At 37.9% G+C, this 17,730-nt stretch overlaps 1 protein-coding gene across 1 annotated transcript in view; it reads left to right on the top strand.

Moving 5' to 3' along the window:
- The first annotated feature begins 3,232 nt into the window (after positions 1–3,232).
- Positions 3,233–17,730, top strand: part of LOC144970637 (uncharacterized) — a 362,629-nt gene continuing 348,131 nt past the window's right edge. The window contains 1 exon segment of the mRNA XM_078910466.1: positions 3,233–4,040. Coding sequence (XP_078766592.1) covers positions 3,338–4,040 — 703 coding nt within the window. The 5' untranslated portion in view covers positions 3,233–3,337.

The following is a 17,730-nucleotide window of genomic DNA, read 5'->3' as shown; positions in this document are numbered from 1 at the left end:
GTCCTTGGAAAAGACTCTTTAACTCACATTCTCTCACCGTACTCGGGTGTAAATGAGTACCTGGGCGTTAACAGCGTTGTCTCTGTCGGAAAAAAAATGTAATGTCGCCTTACAGGCATCATGTCTCGTTTTATATGTTACGTGTTGCTATTGGTCAGGGACCCTTTGTATAGCGCTTTGAGCATGTTTAGTGGATATTGCTCTGTATATATAGTATGCGCTTGGCTAAGAGGTTCACAACATTGCCATCCGGAAGTATAACGGACCAACCCACAAAACAATGTGTAACCGTAAACGTTTATAGTCTGGTTAATACAGTTTAGTGAGAATTACTTATAAACGCGGATGGCAAAAAACAATAACAAAGATCTGAGTGACGTCATCTTCGAACTATTTATCAATGCTCAAGTTTGCTTTGTCACACATATTGTAACAAGATTGAGCTTCCATCCTTTACTCAATGACCTCAATGCACTCACAGAATGATAAGCCAAAAGCACCTGCTGCTCTTCGATAGGGTGTCCTGATAATCTATGCACGTGACCTTTCACCCCCACCGCCTCATTCCTTCAAGTCTGCCCTGTTTGTTGACAGTTTTAGTCGTCAGGTGTGGCCTTCCCTGTTCCGTCTCAATTTTCTCACCTGCTTCTTCTGCTCCTACTGACTGTCCTGGTGGACGGACAACGCACGCGAGCTCTTTGATAAGAACAATAATAGAATTGTTATAATCTGCTATCGTTATCGTCAAAAATATGGAAACTGGTGACGCGTACATTCCGATCATCGCCGTCGTTAGAACATGCCAAATAGCCGAATCAGTCAACCCGTAGCCATCGTTAACTTATAGATAGAATGAAGTTGACGTCACTTGAGTCTTTGTTATTGTTTTTTGTCATCCGTGTTTATGACTAATTCTCATTAAACTGTGTTAATCAGACTATAAACGTTCAAGGTTACACAGAGTTTTGTGTACTTCCGGGTGGCAATTTGTGAGCTTCTTAGCCAAGCGCATAGTATCTGTAGCCTGACACTAGTTTGTGAATATTTATCACAACGAAGATGACGTCCCTCGGGTCATTGGTATTGTTTCCTGCCATCCGCGTTTATGAGTAATGCTCACTTAACTATTAACCAGACTATAAACATTCAAGGTGAAACATAGTTTTGTGTGTTGGTCCCTAAAAGATAGAATGCGCTTGGCCAAGGAGTTCACAACATTGCCATCCGGAAGTATAACGGACCAACACACAAACTCTGTGTAACCATGAACTTTTATAGTCTGGTTAATACAGTTTAATGAGAACAACTCACAAACGCGGATGGCAAAAACAATAACAAAGGCCTGAGTGACGTCATCTTCGAACTTTCTATACTTCCGAATGGCAATGTTGTTAGCTTCTTAGCCAAGCACATAGTATCGATAGATAGAATGAAGATGACGTCACTCAAGCCTTTGTTATTGTATTTTGCCATCCGCGTTTGTGAGTGATTCTCACTAAACTGTATTAACCAGACTATAAAAGTTCATGGTTACACATAGTTTTGTGTGTTGGTCCGTTATACTTCCGGATGGCAATGTTGTGAGCTTCTAAGCCAAGCGCATACTATCTATAGAAGAATGCGCTTGGTTAAGAAGCTCACAACATTGCCATCCGGAAGTATAACGGACCAACACACAAAACTGTGTGCAACCATGAACTTTTATAATCTGGATAATTGAGTAAAGCGAGAATTACTCATAAACATGGATGGCAAAAAAAAAAAAAAATAAAAAAAAATAAAAAAGACCCGAGTGACGTCATCTTCGTTCTATCTATTGACACAGAGATAATCGGAATGAAACTGAAAGATTTTTGTCCAGTGAATACGTAGAGATCTTGACTCACCTTCAAATAAACCGTAGCCTTCGTTAACATTACCGTAGGCTACGCTCAAACCCGTTTTGAAAAATATCGCTGGTTGTTTACTAACAATAGAATTAATCAAATTTAACGTCACATTGTTCTTTGATTTTGTTTTTAGACCAACAGTTGGGTAATTAGTTCTCACTACATTTTCTTAATCAGACTATAAACGTTTTAGGATTCACTAAGTTTGTCAATCTGTTCGAGTGATCTGGCTGTCTAAAACCAACAGCAAAGAGCTGAGTTACGTCAACTTCACTCACATTATAATAACATGTTATTTTCTACTATTTGTCTTTATTTCAGACCTCAAAAGACAACAAGCACCTTACGTCAAGAATAATATTGGAACAGATTCTCTCAGCAAACGGATGATAGCTTCGCCTAAATTGTCAAAAATTGTGTGAACACTTTGAAAGCTGGTGGCGTTTTATATTCTTCCAAAGAATTTACCAAAATAAATCATTAGCAATTTTTCAATAATATTATTGTAAAAATATTTTTTCTTTCGTCATCCATTTCAATCTTTAATATTTTGATGGTAAATTTCAGCTGTAATTGAAGCGCTCTGGTAATAAAAATAATTAGGGAACAGTTAAGATGCACGACTAAAATTCTGAGAAAAAAAAGAATTGTTAATGATACAATAATATGAAATTGTCAGGCTAATCAGATCGAATTATACAGGAAAATTAATTCCTTCTCCCCACCCTCCCCCTTTGAAAATATATCAGTTTTATGAGTAGATATAAGTAATCTACAAATAAGTCTTAGATTTACGCTTGGCTTTTTGATTGTCAGTCTTTTGTCATCAAAATTAAAGAAGTATTAGAATATTGCGATGTGAAGACAAGCTATGGACATCTGTGTGTTTGAGGTTCAATTCCATTACTGGCATTGGCGGTGATTTAATTATTTTTCTTAGGTTTACTGTATGAACTTAAATTGAAGGGGAAGATATACGTGATTCATACTGAACATTGCGATAAAATTGATTTATATGGTCAGAACTAATTAGGCACAAAATGAAACAAGAGTGGTTGTCTTATCATTCATCTGGAGCTTTTAATTGATAGAGGAATTTATTATTGTGTAAAAAGTAATCATTTATTATAGTGGGAAGTTGAATTATTTAGAGACATTTTGTGAGTGTTAAGAGGTAAAAATAGCGGTTGTATCATCAAATCCTCTGGAGCTTGCCTCACTAACGAATGACATTCTGTAAAAAGTCATATTTTATTATTGCGGAACATTGCATTATTTAGAGCCATATTGTGAGTGCGAAGTGGCACAAGTTTGTGGTGATGCCATGATTCTTCTGTGAATTTGCCGCATAAACAAAAAATATGTAAACTCAATTCATAATCTGTTGTTTTGATTTTATTAATCCATTTTGAGACATTTCGAGAGTGTCTAAAAGACAAATTGAAACAATGAAAAGAGTTAAAATATTAGTGAATGGCCGAGAACAGGTCGATGATGAAGGAGACGGATCCGAGGAAGATCGCTGGACATCGTTGGTCAAGCGACTGGCCATCGGATGGCTGCACACCACTAAACAACACCTTTCCACTACATCATCTACGGCTTCTTTGACGACGGGAGGAGGGGCCGACGGTGGTGGTGGTGGTGGTGGTAGTGGCAGCGACGGCGAAGGTGGTGCTGGTGGAGGGGAGGGAAACGGCGGTCTGCTATGTCCAGAACACGCGGCCATACTTCTCCGCCAACCGAAAGTAACGATATACGCAGCTATCGCGAGACAACTCCGAAGACGCGATTCCAAATGGCTGTGTACGTTCTTGGAAAATCACGGACTCGAAATCTTGTTTGAGACCCTCGAGGTTACGAGCAATAAAACGAAAAAAAGGTCGAATAATAAAAGTTCCCGTAGTAACAATAAAAACAATTCTTGGAAAAGTAATAATTATTATTCTGGTGTTGAATGTAGTGGTGGTGGTGGTGGAGTTGGTAGCGCTACTACTTCCAAGAGTGGCCAAAGTCGTCCTCTTGCTGACAGTTTTTTCGGCGTTTTGCTACAAGTGGGATGTGTTGAATGCATTTCGCTCATTATGGAGTCTCAACATAGTTTGGATTATATCATAGACAATGATGAATTTATACACAGATTCGCCACCGGTGAGTACCTGTTTATTTACTCAATGCATGTCGTGCGTATATATATATATATATATATATATATATATATATATATATATATATATATATATATTAATATATTATATATATATATAATATATATATATATATATATATATAAACTTGAGCTTTTATATAGTGCAATATTCACTAAGCGCGCCCAAAGCGCTTTACAAGGGGTCCAGGGCCAGCAGCAACTAACATTTAGGACGGGACATGACGGGACATGACGACTGTTTTGGCGATAATGCAATTGTTTCGGTCAGAGACAACGCTGTTAACGTACCCATTTTACACCTGAATACGGTGAGAAAATGTGAGTAAAGAGCCGTCTCCAAGGACTCAACTATGCGCCGAGCGAGGCTCGAACCCATGACCTTCCGATCCGAAAGCGTGTGTCATACCACTAGACCACATAGCCGCACATTTAATGTACTACTTTATATAGGATTTTACTGATTGCTACTTTGTTTGTTTTGTTTTGTTTTTGTTTTGTTTTTTGTTTTTTAAGATTTCCATTCTCTTGTTTCTACTCTCTCCTCTTACTTCATTCTTCTTCTCCATCCTCTTGTCCTGCTCCTCCACCTTCTCCACCTTCCCCTCCTTCTCCTCTTTGTTGTTGTTGTTATTGTTGTTGTGGTTGCTGCAACTGGTGCTGTTGTTTATGTTCCTGCACTTCGTCTTCTGTCCTCTCCCCTTCCTTCTTCTCCTCCTCTTTCACCTCTTTCTTCTCTTCCTCTTTCTCCCCCTTCTTCTCCTCCTCTTTCACCTCCTTCTTCTCCTCCTCTTTCACCTCCTTCTTCTCCTCCTCTTCACCATCCTTCTCCTTCTCGATTACCCGATCCTTTCTCTTCCTTTCCTTCACTATTTCTCCCTCTTCCTCCTCCTCCTCCTCCTCCTCCATATCTTCCTCCTCATCCTCCCCCTTCCCCTACTATTCATCCTCCCATAACAGTTTCCCTCCATTTCATATTATTCATCACCAATACATTCATCGTCCCATTAACAATTCTATTTAATCCATGTGTTTATTACGATATCTTTGTTCCTAAAATAATCGCTACCTGTCATCATCATCCCAAAGCCCCAAATAAAAAACCCACATAATTAATGAGAATAGGTAACAGGACGACTGGCTGCTCTCTGATCTTATTTCATTCAAGTTTAACATAATGAGTTTATATGTTTTATTGAGGAGAATGCATACCATGTGTTATGGTGATAATGCCAACAATTTATATTTTTGACCAGTTTAACATTTCATTCGGCTTCCAGGCATATGGTTCGTTCCGACATGATACCGTCTTGAGACGATGGGTCACAATTATAAATGCGTTATAATTTGCAAAGCCGGAAGAGACTTAAAATAACAAAGACCATGAAGAAATGGAGTCCGGAGAAGAGGATCTACGATTAATTCATAATTACACATAAGTGTTAAATTAATAAATTAAGGAGCAGGCACCGGAATAAGATAAAGAACTAAACAAATGTGTATGAAAGGTGCCAGACAAAGCAAGAAAGAAAAATACAAGACCAAAAAAAAATGATAAAAAAAAACATTTAAAAAACATCCCAAAACATCAGTCGACTTCGACTCGGGATCGAACCTCAGACCTTCTGATTACCGGTCAGAATTACGTGCTACCAGGCCTGAGGTTCGATCCCCAGTCGAGGTAGATTGATTTTTCGGGATTTTTTTTTTTTTTTTTTTTTTCTTGTATTTTTCCTTCTTGCTTTGTCTGGCACATTCTATAGATAGTTCAAAGATGACGTCACTCAGGTCTTTGTTATTGGATTTTGCAATCCGCGTTTATGAGTAATTCTCACTAAACTGTATTAACCTGACTATAAACGAACATGGTTACTGACATTTTTGTGTGTTGGTCCGTTATACTTCCGGATGGCAATGGTGTGAACTCCTTAGCCAAGCGCATTCTATCTATAAACACAGTGTTTAGCTCTTTATCCATAAGTGTGTCCATGTAATTACACAAAGGGGCCCAGTCATGACGTAACTATAGTACTCTTGTCGGTCATGGTCCCAGTCCAAAGCCAGACCGAAACCTTTAACGCATATATTATGCTATTTCAATCACTTCACCCTTTTTTTGTGAGTAAAATCATTGATTTTTAATGAAAACTTGTTTTCAAAAGAACTTAACGGCATTACCTTAACAAATTAATTATAGGTCTAGGTGTATATTATATCATAAAAATATTATTATTACACGCTGGTAATTGTGTTGTCTTTTTAAAACATTTAAAGTAAACAGAATACATGTTGATATAAAGATTTACGCACGACACGCCTTTGTTGTTTTGTTTTGTTTGTCCTTTGTTTTGTTTTTGTTTTGTTTTTATGGATTTTCGTTGTTTTTTTTTTGTGTACGTTGTTTAGTTTGTTTTTATATTAGTTATGGTTTCAGTTTTATTTGTTTTGTTTTTGTTTTTGTTTTGTTTTTTGCTTTGTGTTTTTTTTTTTATGTCCGTTTTTTTAGTTTCTTTTTATTTTAGTTATGGTTTTAGTTTTATTTGTTTTTATTTATCTACTTTTTTTAAATTTTTGACAAAGAATGATAGGGTATCCTCATAATTAAAGTTGTTATACATGGATTATGACTGCGTTTTCAAAAATATTTAAGAGGTTATGATAATATATTTTTTTTTAATCTTAGCGTTCTCAAACGACCGTTTTAAATTCTAGTGATCCGTCAGAAGGAATTAAACATGAACTCATAAATTTGGCATGTCATTGTGACCTTCTCACAAAGTTTTTTAGTGTTTTCACACGTTTACGAGAAGAAATTTCATTAGCTTTGAACAGAGTATTTAATGTTTAGAGTCGAGTGTATAGGCGAAAAACTCCTTTGTATTTTAATATTAATACAGTCAGGGTTCAATTATCTATCTATCTATCTATCTATCTATCTATCTATCTATCTATCTATTTATCTATCTATCTATCTATCTATCTATCTATCTATCTATCTATCTACCTATCTATCTATCTATCTATCTATCTATATATCTAAACGATAAGAGTTGAAAACAAAATTGACTGAAATCGAATACCAACTCAAAAGGGTTAATTTAGACGACAACATAATTATTATACAAGTCAGGATTGGTTACATAGTGGTAGGTCTTACCAGATTTCAAACAACTTCCCTGTGGTCGCCTCATAGAGATCAGAACCAGTTTTTCTAGACTTCTTCCTGACGACACTCAACAACTACATAGACCTACTACTGTATTACATACACACTTAAGCCTGTGTCATGTGTCCTTATCCTTATAGTATTATGTAGTATTTGTAAAGCTCTCTCTCTCTCTCTCTCTCTCTCTCTCTCTCTCTCTCTCTCTCTCTCTCTCCTCTTCTCTTCTCTCTCTCTCTCTCCTCTCTCTCTCTCTCTCTCTCTCTCTCTCTCTCTCTCTCTCTCTCTCTCTCCTCTCTCTCTCTCTTCTTCTTCTCTCTCTCTCTCCTCTCTCTCTCTTCATTCTCATATATATCCTCTCTTATTTATCATTCTCCCCCCTCCTTTCTCTTCTCCCTTTCTATCTCTCTCTCTCTCTCTCTCTCTCTCTCTCTCTCCTTCTCTCTCTTTTACAATATCTGCCACTATCCATAGCCAGGTACTCACTCACACCTGAATCGAGTGGGGTAATACAGTACATGTAAAAAGGCCTAACCCCAAGGACACAACATCGGGACCCCAGTAATCTCCACGATCTCTGACACCCATCCAGCCACTACCCATACTTATCATTGCTTTACTTTGGGTTTTAAAAAAAAAAGGGGGGGGGGGGGGGACGACGAGACACTTGCCTATCTATGTCCAACGTTACAGCATTCATAAACAATTCGTATTTATCACAAAATATTATAACATGGCTCCAGACACGTCTTCTCCAGAATTATTCACTTTCTCTGTCACCCATCCACCCACTGACAACGCATAACATTGCTTGACTTTGTAAAAAAAAAAAAAGAGACACTTGACCAACGTGCGACGTGACAGGGCCTGGCCTATCTATTGACCAACATTACTACCGCATTCATAAACAACTTGTATATTTATCGCACAATATTATATATAACACGACTCCTAGATGTCAGCTCCGGTATTTGATGTGACCAGTATTTTTCTGAATACACCATCATTGATCTTGAAGGGTTACGTACTACTATTTTATATAGAAGGAACGAAATTGACGTCACTCAGCTCTTTGTTATTGTTTTTCGCCTGCCATTTTTTATGAGTAGATAGTTCTCACTAAATTGTATTAATCAGACAATAAACGTTTAAGATTTTAAATAGTTTTGTTGGTTTGTACGTTATATCCGGCTGACGGATTTTGTGGGGTTTTTAAGTAATCACATAGTATCAATATATTTGTGACACATCGTATCAAAGGAGTATTATGCCGAGACGCACTAGTCGCTGGAAATTCAATTTATTACCACAGATATGAATCTTTGGGTTAAATTCTCTTCTTTATGGTGGAGAATTTACTCATTTTCCTCATCCTCCTCTTCTTCTTCTTCTTCTTCTTCTTCTTCTTCTTCTTCTTCTTCTTCTTCTTCTTCTTCTTCTTCTTCTTCTTCTTCTTCTTCTTCTTCTTCTTCTTCTTCTTCCAGCACATCTCGCATGTTGCAGGGTTGCCATAATGAACACCACATCTCAATGCATCTCGGTTCACAGCATCATCTTCCTCCAGACCCAGTTCTTTCATATCGTCATTTACCCTATCCAACCATCTTGTCTTTGGGCGTCCCTTTTTTCCTCTTTCCCGCTCATTCCCGTGTGTAATTACACATTGACATATTTTCCTACACTGCCAAAACATCAAAGTTCGTGTTCCTTATCACTTTAGTTCTGAAGTTAATTGTCTGGGTCTGATTCATCCCGACAGAATACCGTTCTGAGAGACAGTTGGTCACATTTACTCAAATTGTAGAGAAATTGGAGAATAGACTTGGTTGTCCTAACTCACTCTCTTTACAAATTATTTTCATGATTTTTTTTCATAAAAATTCGTTACCAAATTATATTACAAGTGGATTTTTAAAATTATTTTTTTTTGCTCAGTCCCGGAAGTAGGCGTGCAACATGTAAAATTTCAAAAAACGTTTTTAAAAAAACAAGAAAAAAAACATACAAACAAACAAACAAAAAAGCAAATTAGCAATCAAATCTGATATTTCTGGCCATTTTGAATTTTAATTTCAATCACTTCCGGACATCTTGTTTGTTCTATCCGACATAACTGCCCGGTCTGATGCGATTGACAACTTTTTAATTTTAAGATGGTGTTTTTGACCTTCAGTCCCATTAATTTTACTACAAAATTTATTTTCTGAACAGCATAATGAAAATAATATTATTACGCTCTATCGTTATAATTTTCTATTCTTGGAAACTTCACAATATGTCCCTGTTCCTATTCTGTTTTGATCTCGTCATCTCTACAGTGTGGTGTCCATCAAAACCAGGATTTGTCCCTACAGTCCTAATCTTATGAATAATGGACATCGGGGCATTTGTGATATATTGGTCAGTCTTACTGGTAGTGGCAGCGATGAAAGGCGGTCAGTTTTGGTAGTGGTTGTGGTGGTAGCCCTTGAAGTTGTGATGGTATTGTTGAAAGTAATGATCAAAATAGAATATAACAGATTCCAGAAAGAACAAAATACCAAATATTTAAATTTTCGGGCTCAAAACACTTTTTCAGCATTTATCAAAGACAATATTATAAACGTTAATACTGCACTTAAAATACAGACAGTTGACATATAAGTATTTATAACGTCTTTCCCGTAAGTAAAAGGATCAGTAGATATAGTTATGATGTGACGATGTCATAAAAAAACAAACTTGAACTTTTATATAGAGCAATATCCACAAAACGTGCTCAAAGCGCTTTGCGAGGGGTCCATGGTCAACAGCAACATTTAACATGTAGGACGGTACATGACGACTGTTAGGCGATATTACAATTTTTCGGACAGAGACAACGCTGTTTACAGCCAGGTACTCATTTTACACCTGAGTACGGTGAGACAATGTGAGTAAAGATCCTTTTCCAAGGATCGAACCCAGGACCTTCCGATTAGAAAGCGAGTGTCATACAACTAGACCACATAGCTGTCATGTTTTGTTTTTTCTTTCTGAAAACGTTTACGAATAAATATTCTTTAAAACCAATTAAATAAACTATGAGGTAAGCTATGTGGTCTAGTGTAATGATATTCGCCTTCAGATCGAAAGATCCTGAGTTCGAGCCTCTCTCGGCGCATAGTTGAGTCCTTGGAAAAGGCTCTTTACTCACATTCTCTCACCGTACTCATGTGTAAAATGAGTACATGGCCTTTAACAGCGTTGTCTCTATCGGGAAAGAATTGTAATATCGCCTAACAGGCGTCATGTCTCGTTTTACATCATACATTTTGCTGTTGGTCCCCTGACCCGTTGTAAAGCGTTTTGAGCACGTTTGGTGGATACTGCGCTTTATAAAAGCTCTTTTTTTTTCATAACAACTATTACTTCATGATAAATATCAACAAACCAAAATGCTTCCTAAAGGTAAACACGAGACTTCCTTATTGTTGTTGTCTTATGGTTTGACTCATCTATCGACCTCTCGGGGTTCGAGTCCCATTGTGATGGAAAAGGCTCTTTAGTCACACTTTCTCACCAGACTCAGGTGAAAAATGAGTACTTTGTCGGTAACAGGGTTGCCGCGGTCAGAAAAAAAAATAATTACACAATGTATGCATCGCGTCCTCCTATAGAGTGGCTTTATACTTCCAATGAGATTGGAACTAGCTTTTTGACTTCACACTTTTGTTCCCCAAAGAGATAGAAAGTTAGAGAGAGAGGGAGAGAGAGAGAGAGAGAGAGAGAGAGGGAGAGAGAGAGAGAGAGAGAGAGAGAGAGAGAGAGAGAGAGAGAGAGAGAGAGAGAGAGAGAGAGCATTGTTTTAACTCAGTTGACTGACTCGAGTCCTTGTTTGCCCCTGATGGATTGTATGTAGAGGTTGGCTTTCCAAACAATTCGTGATTTTATTATGAAGCTGTGTGTGTTTTTCCTTGTTGGCCTTTAATCAACATGGTGTACATACGCCAATGAAAGGAATGGAATTGACGTCACTCAGCTCTTTCATATTGTTTTTAGACATACATTTTAGTGATTAGTTCTCACTAAATTATACCAGTCAGACTAAAATGGTTCAATGTTACACGTAATTTTGTGTGTGGGTACCTTAAATCCCCTCCCTGGCGGATGTTGTGAGTATTTTACGTAAATGCATAACATCATTATGGCTTTACGGAAATGAAGGTGGAGGTTAATTTTTGGTTGGAAGAGATTAATGGATTTTTGGGCAAGGAAAATAAATATAATTGTTTTCTAACCCACCGTATCAATCCGGTTTTATTTGGGAATGGACGAGATGAAGAAAGCTGATTCTGAATTCAAAATTAATGGAAGAATGAATAGATAGAATGAAGTTGACGTCACCCAGGTCTTTGTTTTTGGTTTTTGTCATCCGCGTTTATAAGTTATTCTCACTAAACTGTATTAACTAGACTATAAATGTTCAAGGTTACACATAGTTTTGTGTATTGGCCCGTCATACTTCCGGATGGCAATGTTGTGAGCTTCTTAGCCAAGCGCATTCTCTCTATAGGAAATTCAGGTAGTTTAAGAAACAAAACTCGCTCTCTTTGGCATTGGCATTCGTTTTGACTTCATTTGATAAATTAAGTTTAAATCAAATATTAAGCACTGGGTTTGTTTGTTTGTTTTTTGTTTTGTTTTTTTTTTGTTCTTTTTTTTTCTCGCCAAAACTATAAATGCTTGTTGTTGTTTTTTTTTTGGGGGGGGGGGCTTTTTTTTTCTCGGGTTTTGGGTTTTTTTTTTTTTTTTTTTAGAGTAGGGCTGTTAAATGCGAAATGATTAAGCATTGGGCTTACGTCTTGTTCTATGCGCAACTTTGTAGTATGAATAATATGGCACGGGGCTTGAACCTTGACGAAGTAGGTACAAATCCTGTTGTTGATTGTTTTAAAGTCTTAAACCTGAGACTTCCTTCCAAGGCCGAATGGAGTCGGAGGTTTTCTAGCTTTCTTTTCGTTTGAAATAATTAGTTAGACTGCATAACGTGATCTTTGTTTGTTTTCCTTCTTCTTCTTCTTCTTCTTCTTCTTCTTCTTCTTCTTCTTCTCTCTCTCTCTCTCTCTCTTTCTCCCTCTCTTTATTTCTCTGATTGCAACCGTCAGTTTCCCATTTCCTCCTCATATCTCACTAAATCTTACCCGCACAACTCTTACTCCCCCGCCCCCCCCCCCTCCTTCAACCAGTCCCAACTCCCTCTCCCCCTCCCAAGTAATATCATATTTTCCCGTACAAATTCAAAGTCCTCTCATTTCCCACAGACTACACTAAAAAGGACTTGTCAAAACCAATCCAGACTTGAAAACAATCCCTTTAATAGCGGAGTTCGATTTTAGTACAACTTCAACTTGACATCAAATTGGCTTTGTTTTGTTTTATTTGTTTGTTTGTTTGATTTTGTTTTATTTTTTCTTATGTTATTTATTTTTTATTTCATTTTTTTCAATTTTGTTTGTTTCATTTTCTTTTTTCTTTTTTTTTTTCAATTTGTTTTATTATTATATTATTTTCGGGGGGAGGGGATGTTTTCTCTGTTTGTTTGTTTGTGTGTGTGGGGGGGGGGGGGGGCGTTATTTTTTTTTTTATTTTATTTTTTTAAATATTTTACAGAGGGAGAAATGACAGCGACGCGATTTTGGTGTTTATTTTAAAAATTTAATTTTGTCCTGCTGACGCCGGTCGGTCTAATTTATTTCTATTATACGTTAGTCAGATGAATAATGGAAGCCATTATTATTATTATTGTTATTATTATTACTATTATTATTATTATTATTAGTAGTAGTAGTAGTAGTAGTAGTAGTAGTAATAGTAGTAATAGTAGTAGTAGTAGTAGTAGTAGTAGTAGTAGTAGTAGTAGTAGTAGTAGTAGTAGTAATAGTAGTAGTAGTAGTAGTAGTAGTAGTAGTAGTAGTAGTAGTAGTAGTAGTAGTAGTAGTAGTATCATCATAATCATCATCATCGTTATTATTATCATTATTATTATTGAGGAGACCTTATGTTTCGTCGATAAGGGGTTAACCATTGAGCTAAAAGCAAAGAAAGAGAAATTTTAAAACAATGAACTGAAAACATGACGGAGAAAATGAAGAATTTTGTTTGTGGAATGTAAGGTGCAAACATTAGTGGGTCACAAAGGAGAGAGAGAGAGAGAGAGAGAGAGAGAGAGAGAGAGAGAGAGAGGTGGGGCAGACAGACACACCTAGAGAGAGATATAGAGTGAGAGAGGGAGAGAGAGAGAGAGAGAGAGAGAGAGAGAGAGAGAGAGAGAGAGACACCCACACACATATAGAGAGACAGACAGACGGACACACACATATACAGAGAGAGAGAGAGAGAGAGAGAGAGAGAGAGAGAGAGAGAGAGAGAGAGAGAGAATTCTTCCACACACACCCCTCCCCCCTCCGCGCGTTTTTATCCTTCTTGCAGAACACACACACACAAACGTAAAAACAAAAAATAACAATCATCTCACTTCCCTGCCATTAGTCAAACGACAAAAAACTGTCGTTTTGTAACTGTCATGTAGCTGTGTCCTCGTAGTCGTGCCGCGCTGAAGACCGGTCTAGACCGCGGTCCGACGGTCTTTTAGCTGTGAACCGAAGACCGGTCCCATAGGGGAAGATCGGCGGCGGTCCTCACTTCTTATCACCTTTCAACTAGTGCGGGGCGGTCCTTGCAAGGACCACGGTCCTAAGGTCTCGCGCCAAAGCCTACTACTTCCCCAGCGCAGGGTTGCCAGATTATTTTTCAACAAAATGCCAGGGGAAGACTCAAAAAATGCCAAAAACTCAAAAAGATGCCAAAGTCTGTTGACTCCCACCCCCACTAAGAAAACTACTCACTTTTGATAGACAATTTACTATCATATCCTGGTGGCTTGCGTGTTTTCTTTTCTTTTTTTTTTTTTTTTTTTTTTTTTTTTTTTTTTGTTTTTTTTTTTTGTTTTGAATTATACTAAATTTCCTGTTGGGGTAATTATTTACCTACTGACTACTAAGTGGAGTGCTAAACCACTACACCACGGTTGGATTTTAAGAATGAAAAAGAAATGTGAAGATGTTTGTTTTTACGCGTTTAGAAATAATTAAGAAAAGGTGTCATTTGAAGTATAATATACAAGAAAAGAAAATGCCAAATGAAAATGCCAAATGCCAAATGATTTTTCTAATGCCAAACGGTTTTCAAAAATGCCAGATTTTTGGAATCTGGCATTTAAAATGCCAAACTGGCAACCCTGCCCCAGCGATTCGTTGCTTCGGTTGCCTATCTTCCAACAATCACCACCCATCCCACTTAATTAATCGCACCCACCCCCCTTTGCCATACACTAAACGACACAGACGACCATACAGGCAGACGACCACAAACCTCCACTCTGCAAACCGCCCTTTCGTGTGTGAGATGGGGGGAACAGGAGGCGCACGCCTTGGACGATTCCATTATACGGGGTAAATTTCAAAATTTACTACACCATAATGATCGCAATGACAATGATCTATGGTGAAGGCATGACCCCTCTTCTCTAATGGGTTATTGTTTGAAATGTATGTGACTACTAAAGATGTGTGTGTTTGTGTGTGTGTGTGTGTGTGTGTGTGTGTCGAACCTAGCAAGTAGCAAATCCGATTTTTTGTTTTCTTTTGTCCATCTCTTGTCACCACTCCTTTCTATCGCAGTGTTGTCATTTAAAATAATACAATAATATTAAAATTTCGTTGGTGTTTTTACTAATCAAATAATATGAGTTTCATTAGTTTCTTCCTTCCAAAAAACCCAGTTATAACGTCTGAATTTTAAAAAAGTCCAATAGAATATTTGGGGACCCCGATAGCTCAGTTGATAGAGCACTCTCTTTATACGCAAAGGGCCAGAGATCGATCCCGGGTGCAGTCGATTTTTTTCTGAATCCCTGTCTACTCAGCAATGAATGGGTAGCTGAGTTTGTTAGATCTGGCGAAAAGTCACCATCGACCCCTCTTATTACCTCATCCACCCCCTCTTATTATAACTTCACGTCTCTCTCTTACTCTTCAATGCTCGCTGCCCTCTAATGTGTGTGTGTGTGGGGGGGGGGGGGGTAGGAGTTGCGTGTGTGTATCAACGCCACGAACAACTCGATCAACGCCTTGGGCGATGCCATTATCTCCGTTAATGGGGATAAATTTCAAATTTTATTAAATTATCGAAGTAACAATGAAGTACGGTGAGCAAATAAAGAAGGCATCACCCCTCTTCTCTAATTAGGTTACAATTTGAAATGAGTGTGACTACTCCGTGTGTTTTACTCCTGTAGACCACGGTTTTCATCGTGTAGCGGTCTTTAACGGTTCAAGAATGAACGATCCCATGGTCTCAAAGGTCAAACCGGTTCGAATTTCCAACAGTCTCTCAGGAATGTTCAATGTCGAAAAGGACCGGTCCTAGGACCGGTCCTTGCGGTCTTCATTTCCCAAGGACCGTAGGACCGTGGTCCTTAAGCTTGCCAAGGACCGCCCCGTTTCCTTGACCGAATGGGTAAAAAGAAAAGAGAGAAAAAAAATACTCGTAACTTTTAGTCTTGGTCATTTTTCACGTGACCTGTATGGGTCATTTTACACGTAATGTTTATTATTTATTTGTAATAGTAGTAATCAAACACGACCTCGGTTGGACATACGAACTTTATTTATTGGGGTTGTTTTACACTTAACATTGATTGCATGTTTTAAAAGTGATCTTAATTGGTCATTTTACATATTATTATAAAATTAATTATTGGTTATTTAACATAATATGACCTTCGGCCTTTTGTGCAACTGAATCACCCAGAGGATAAGTAAGTAATCACGTGACCTCGATTGTTTATTTTACACGTAATCAGTGGTTTCTTAACTCACTCAATCCAAGAGATTTTTGGTACTTTTCAAAATTGGGGAAAAAATGTATTTAAAATGAGCATGTACATAGATAGTTTTATTCAGCTATCATTAACATGTAAAAGCTTAAAGCATTAGCTTTGATACTACGCCTATAATTTGTCTCAGAAATAATGTAATAAATAGGCATGGGGTAAAAGTAACCTGGGTAAACTACGGATATAGTCGATGTTAGGGTTGAGTGAGTTAAAAGATACCTTTAATTGGTCACTTTACACATGACTATTTTTAGCTATTTTACACTTACCATTAATTATTGACTATTAAACACGTGATCTCCGGTTGGTCATTTTACAAATTATAATTTCACAAGAAAAATATCACTCGTCTGCCACAAATTAATGGTGACACCAAAATATTCATTTCACACCAATAATTAAATCTCTTTTAACTGTTTAAGAATTACCAAAATGGCTAATGATTCCTGGCGTATCTGGTCAACTGTGGTGTTTTCAAAAACATCGCAAGACGTCCTGACATAACAAGCTAGCTGGACATTCGGCCACTAAGTATTATTAAGCGGTGAAAATTTCTCGTTTTAGGTCTCAATTGCATAATTATTATGTGTTAGTTACATCAGTTGAATTGAGAGAAGAGGGGAAGAGAGAGAGAGAGAGAGAGAGAGAGAGAGAGAGAGAGAGAGAGAGAGAGAGAGAGAGAGAGAGGGGGGGGGGTTGAAGGAAAGGGAAAGAGAAGAAAAAAAAAGGGGAGGGATCCATTATAAATAAATGATAATTACATAAGACAATGTCCTTGGAATATACAGAGGACCCAATACTGGGTAGTCCATGCCACTTATAAGTAATAATTTGAAACAGTGTGTATGAAACAGTGCCAGACAAACAGAGAAAAATACAAAATATAAAATCCCCAGGTGAATGGATGTGTGGATGGATGGATGGATGGATGAATGGAGGGATTGATGGATGGATTGATGGATGAATGAATGGATGGATGGATGGATTGATGGATGGATGGATGGATGGATGAATGAATGGATGGGTGGATGGATGGATGGATGGATGGATTGATGGATGGATGAACGGAGGGATTGATGGATGGATGAATGGAGGGATTGATGGATGGATAGTTGGATGGAGAGAGATAGGGAGAGGGAGAGATAGAGAGGGAGAGGGAGAGAGAGAGAGGTTGAAGGAGGTAGGGAGGTAGGTACGGCACTGGCAATTATAATAATTATTGTAACCATATTATTTTATGTAAGTCTTAAGTCTAATATGAAAGAGAGTTCCTGTCACGCTGTTGTCATAAAGGGTTAACAAACAACGTCTTTATCACAACTGTCACACAGGGTTAACTAACAACGTCTTTATCACAACATTGTGTGGGGTAAATGACTGACATTTTACATCATACTTGACTGGACTATCAGAATGTCTGGCCCACGGTTACAGCGTAATGATGTCTATACAATCATCCATAAATCCATCAATCCATCTAACGTACCCCCCCCCCCCCCTCTCTCTCTCTCTCTCCCCCCCCCCCCCCCCCCACCCCTCTATCGCTCTCTGTTTCCTCCTCCAATTTACTCCCCCTGGTTGCCTCCACTCCCCT

Source organism: Berghia stephanieae, chromosome 4 (genome assembly GCF_034508935.2).
Source record: "Berghia stephanieae isolate SIO BIC M18660-M18661 chromosome 4, UCSD_Bste_1.3, whole genome shotgun sequence".
Taxonomy (NCBI): Eukaryota; Metazoa; Mollusca; class Gastropoda; order Nudibranchia; family Aeolidiidae; genus Berghia; species Berghia stephanieae.
Note: the sequence above shows the minus strand (reverse complement) of the source record. Positions and strands in the feature narration are given on the sequence as shown.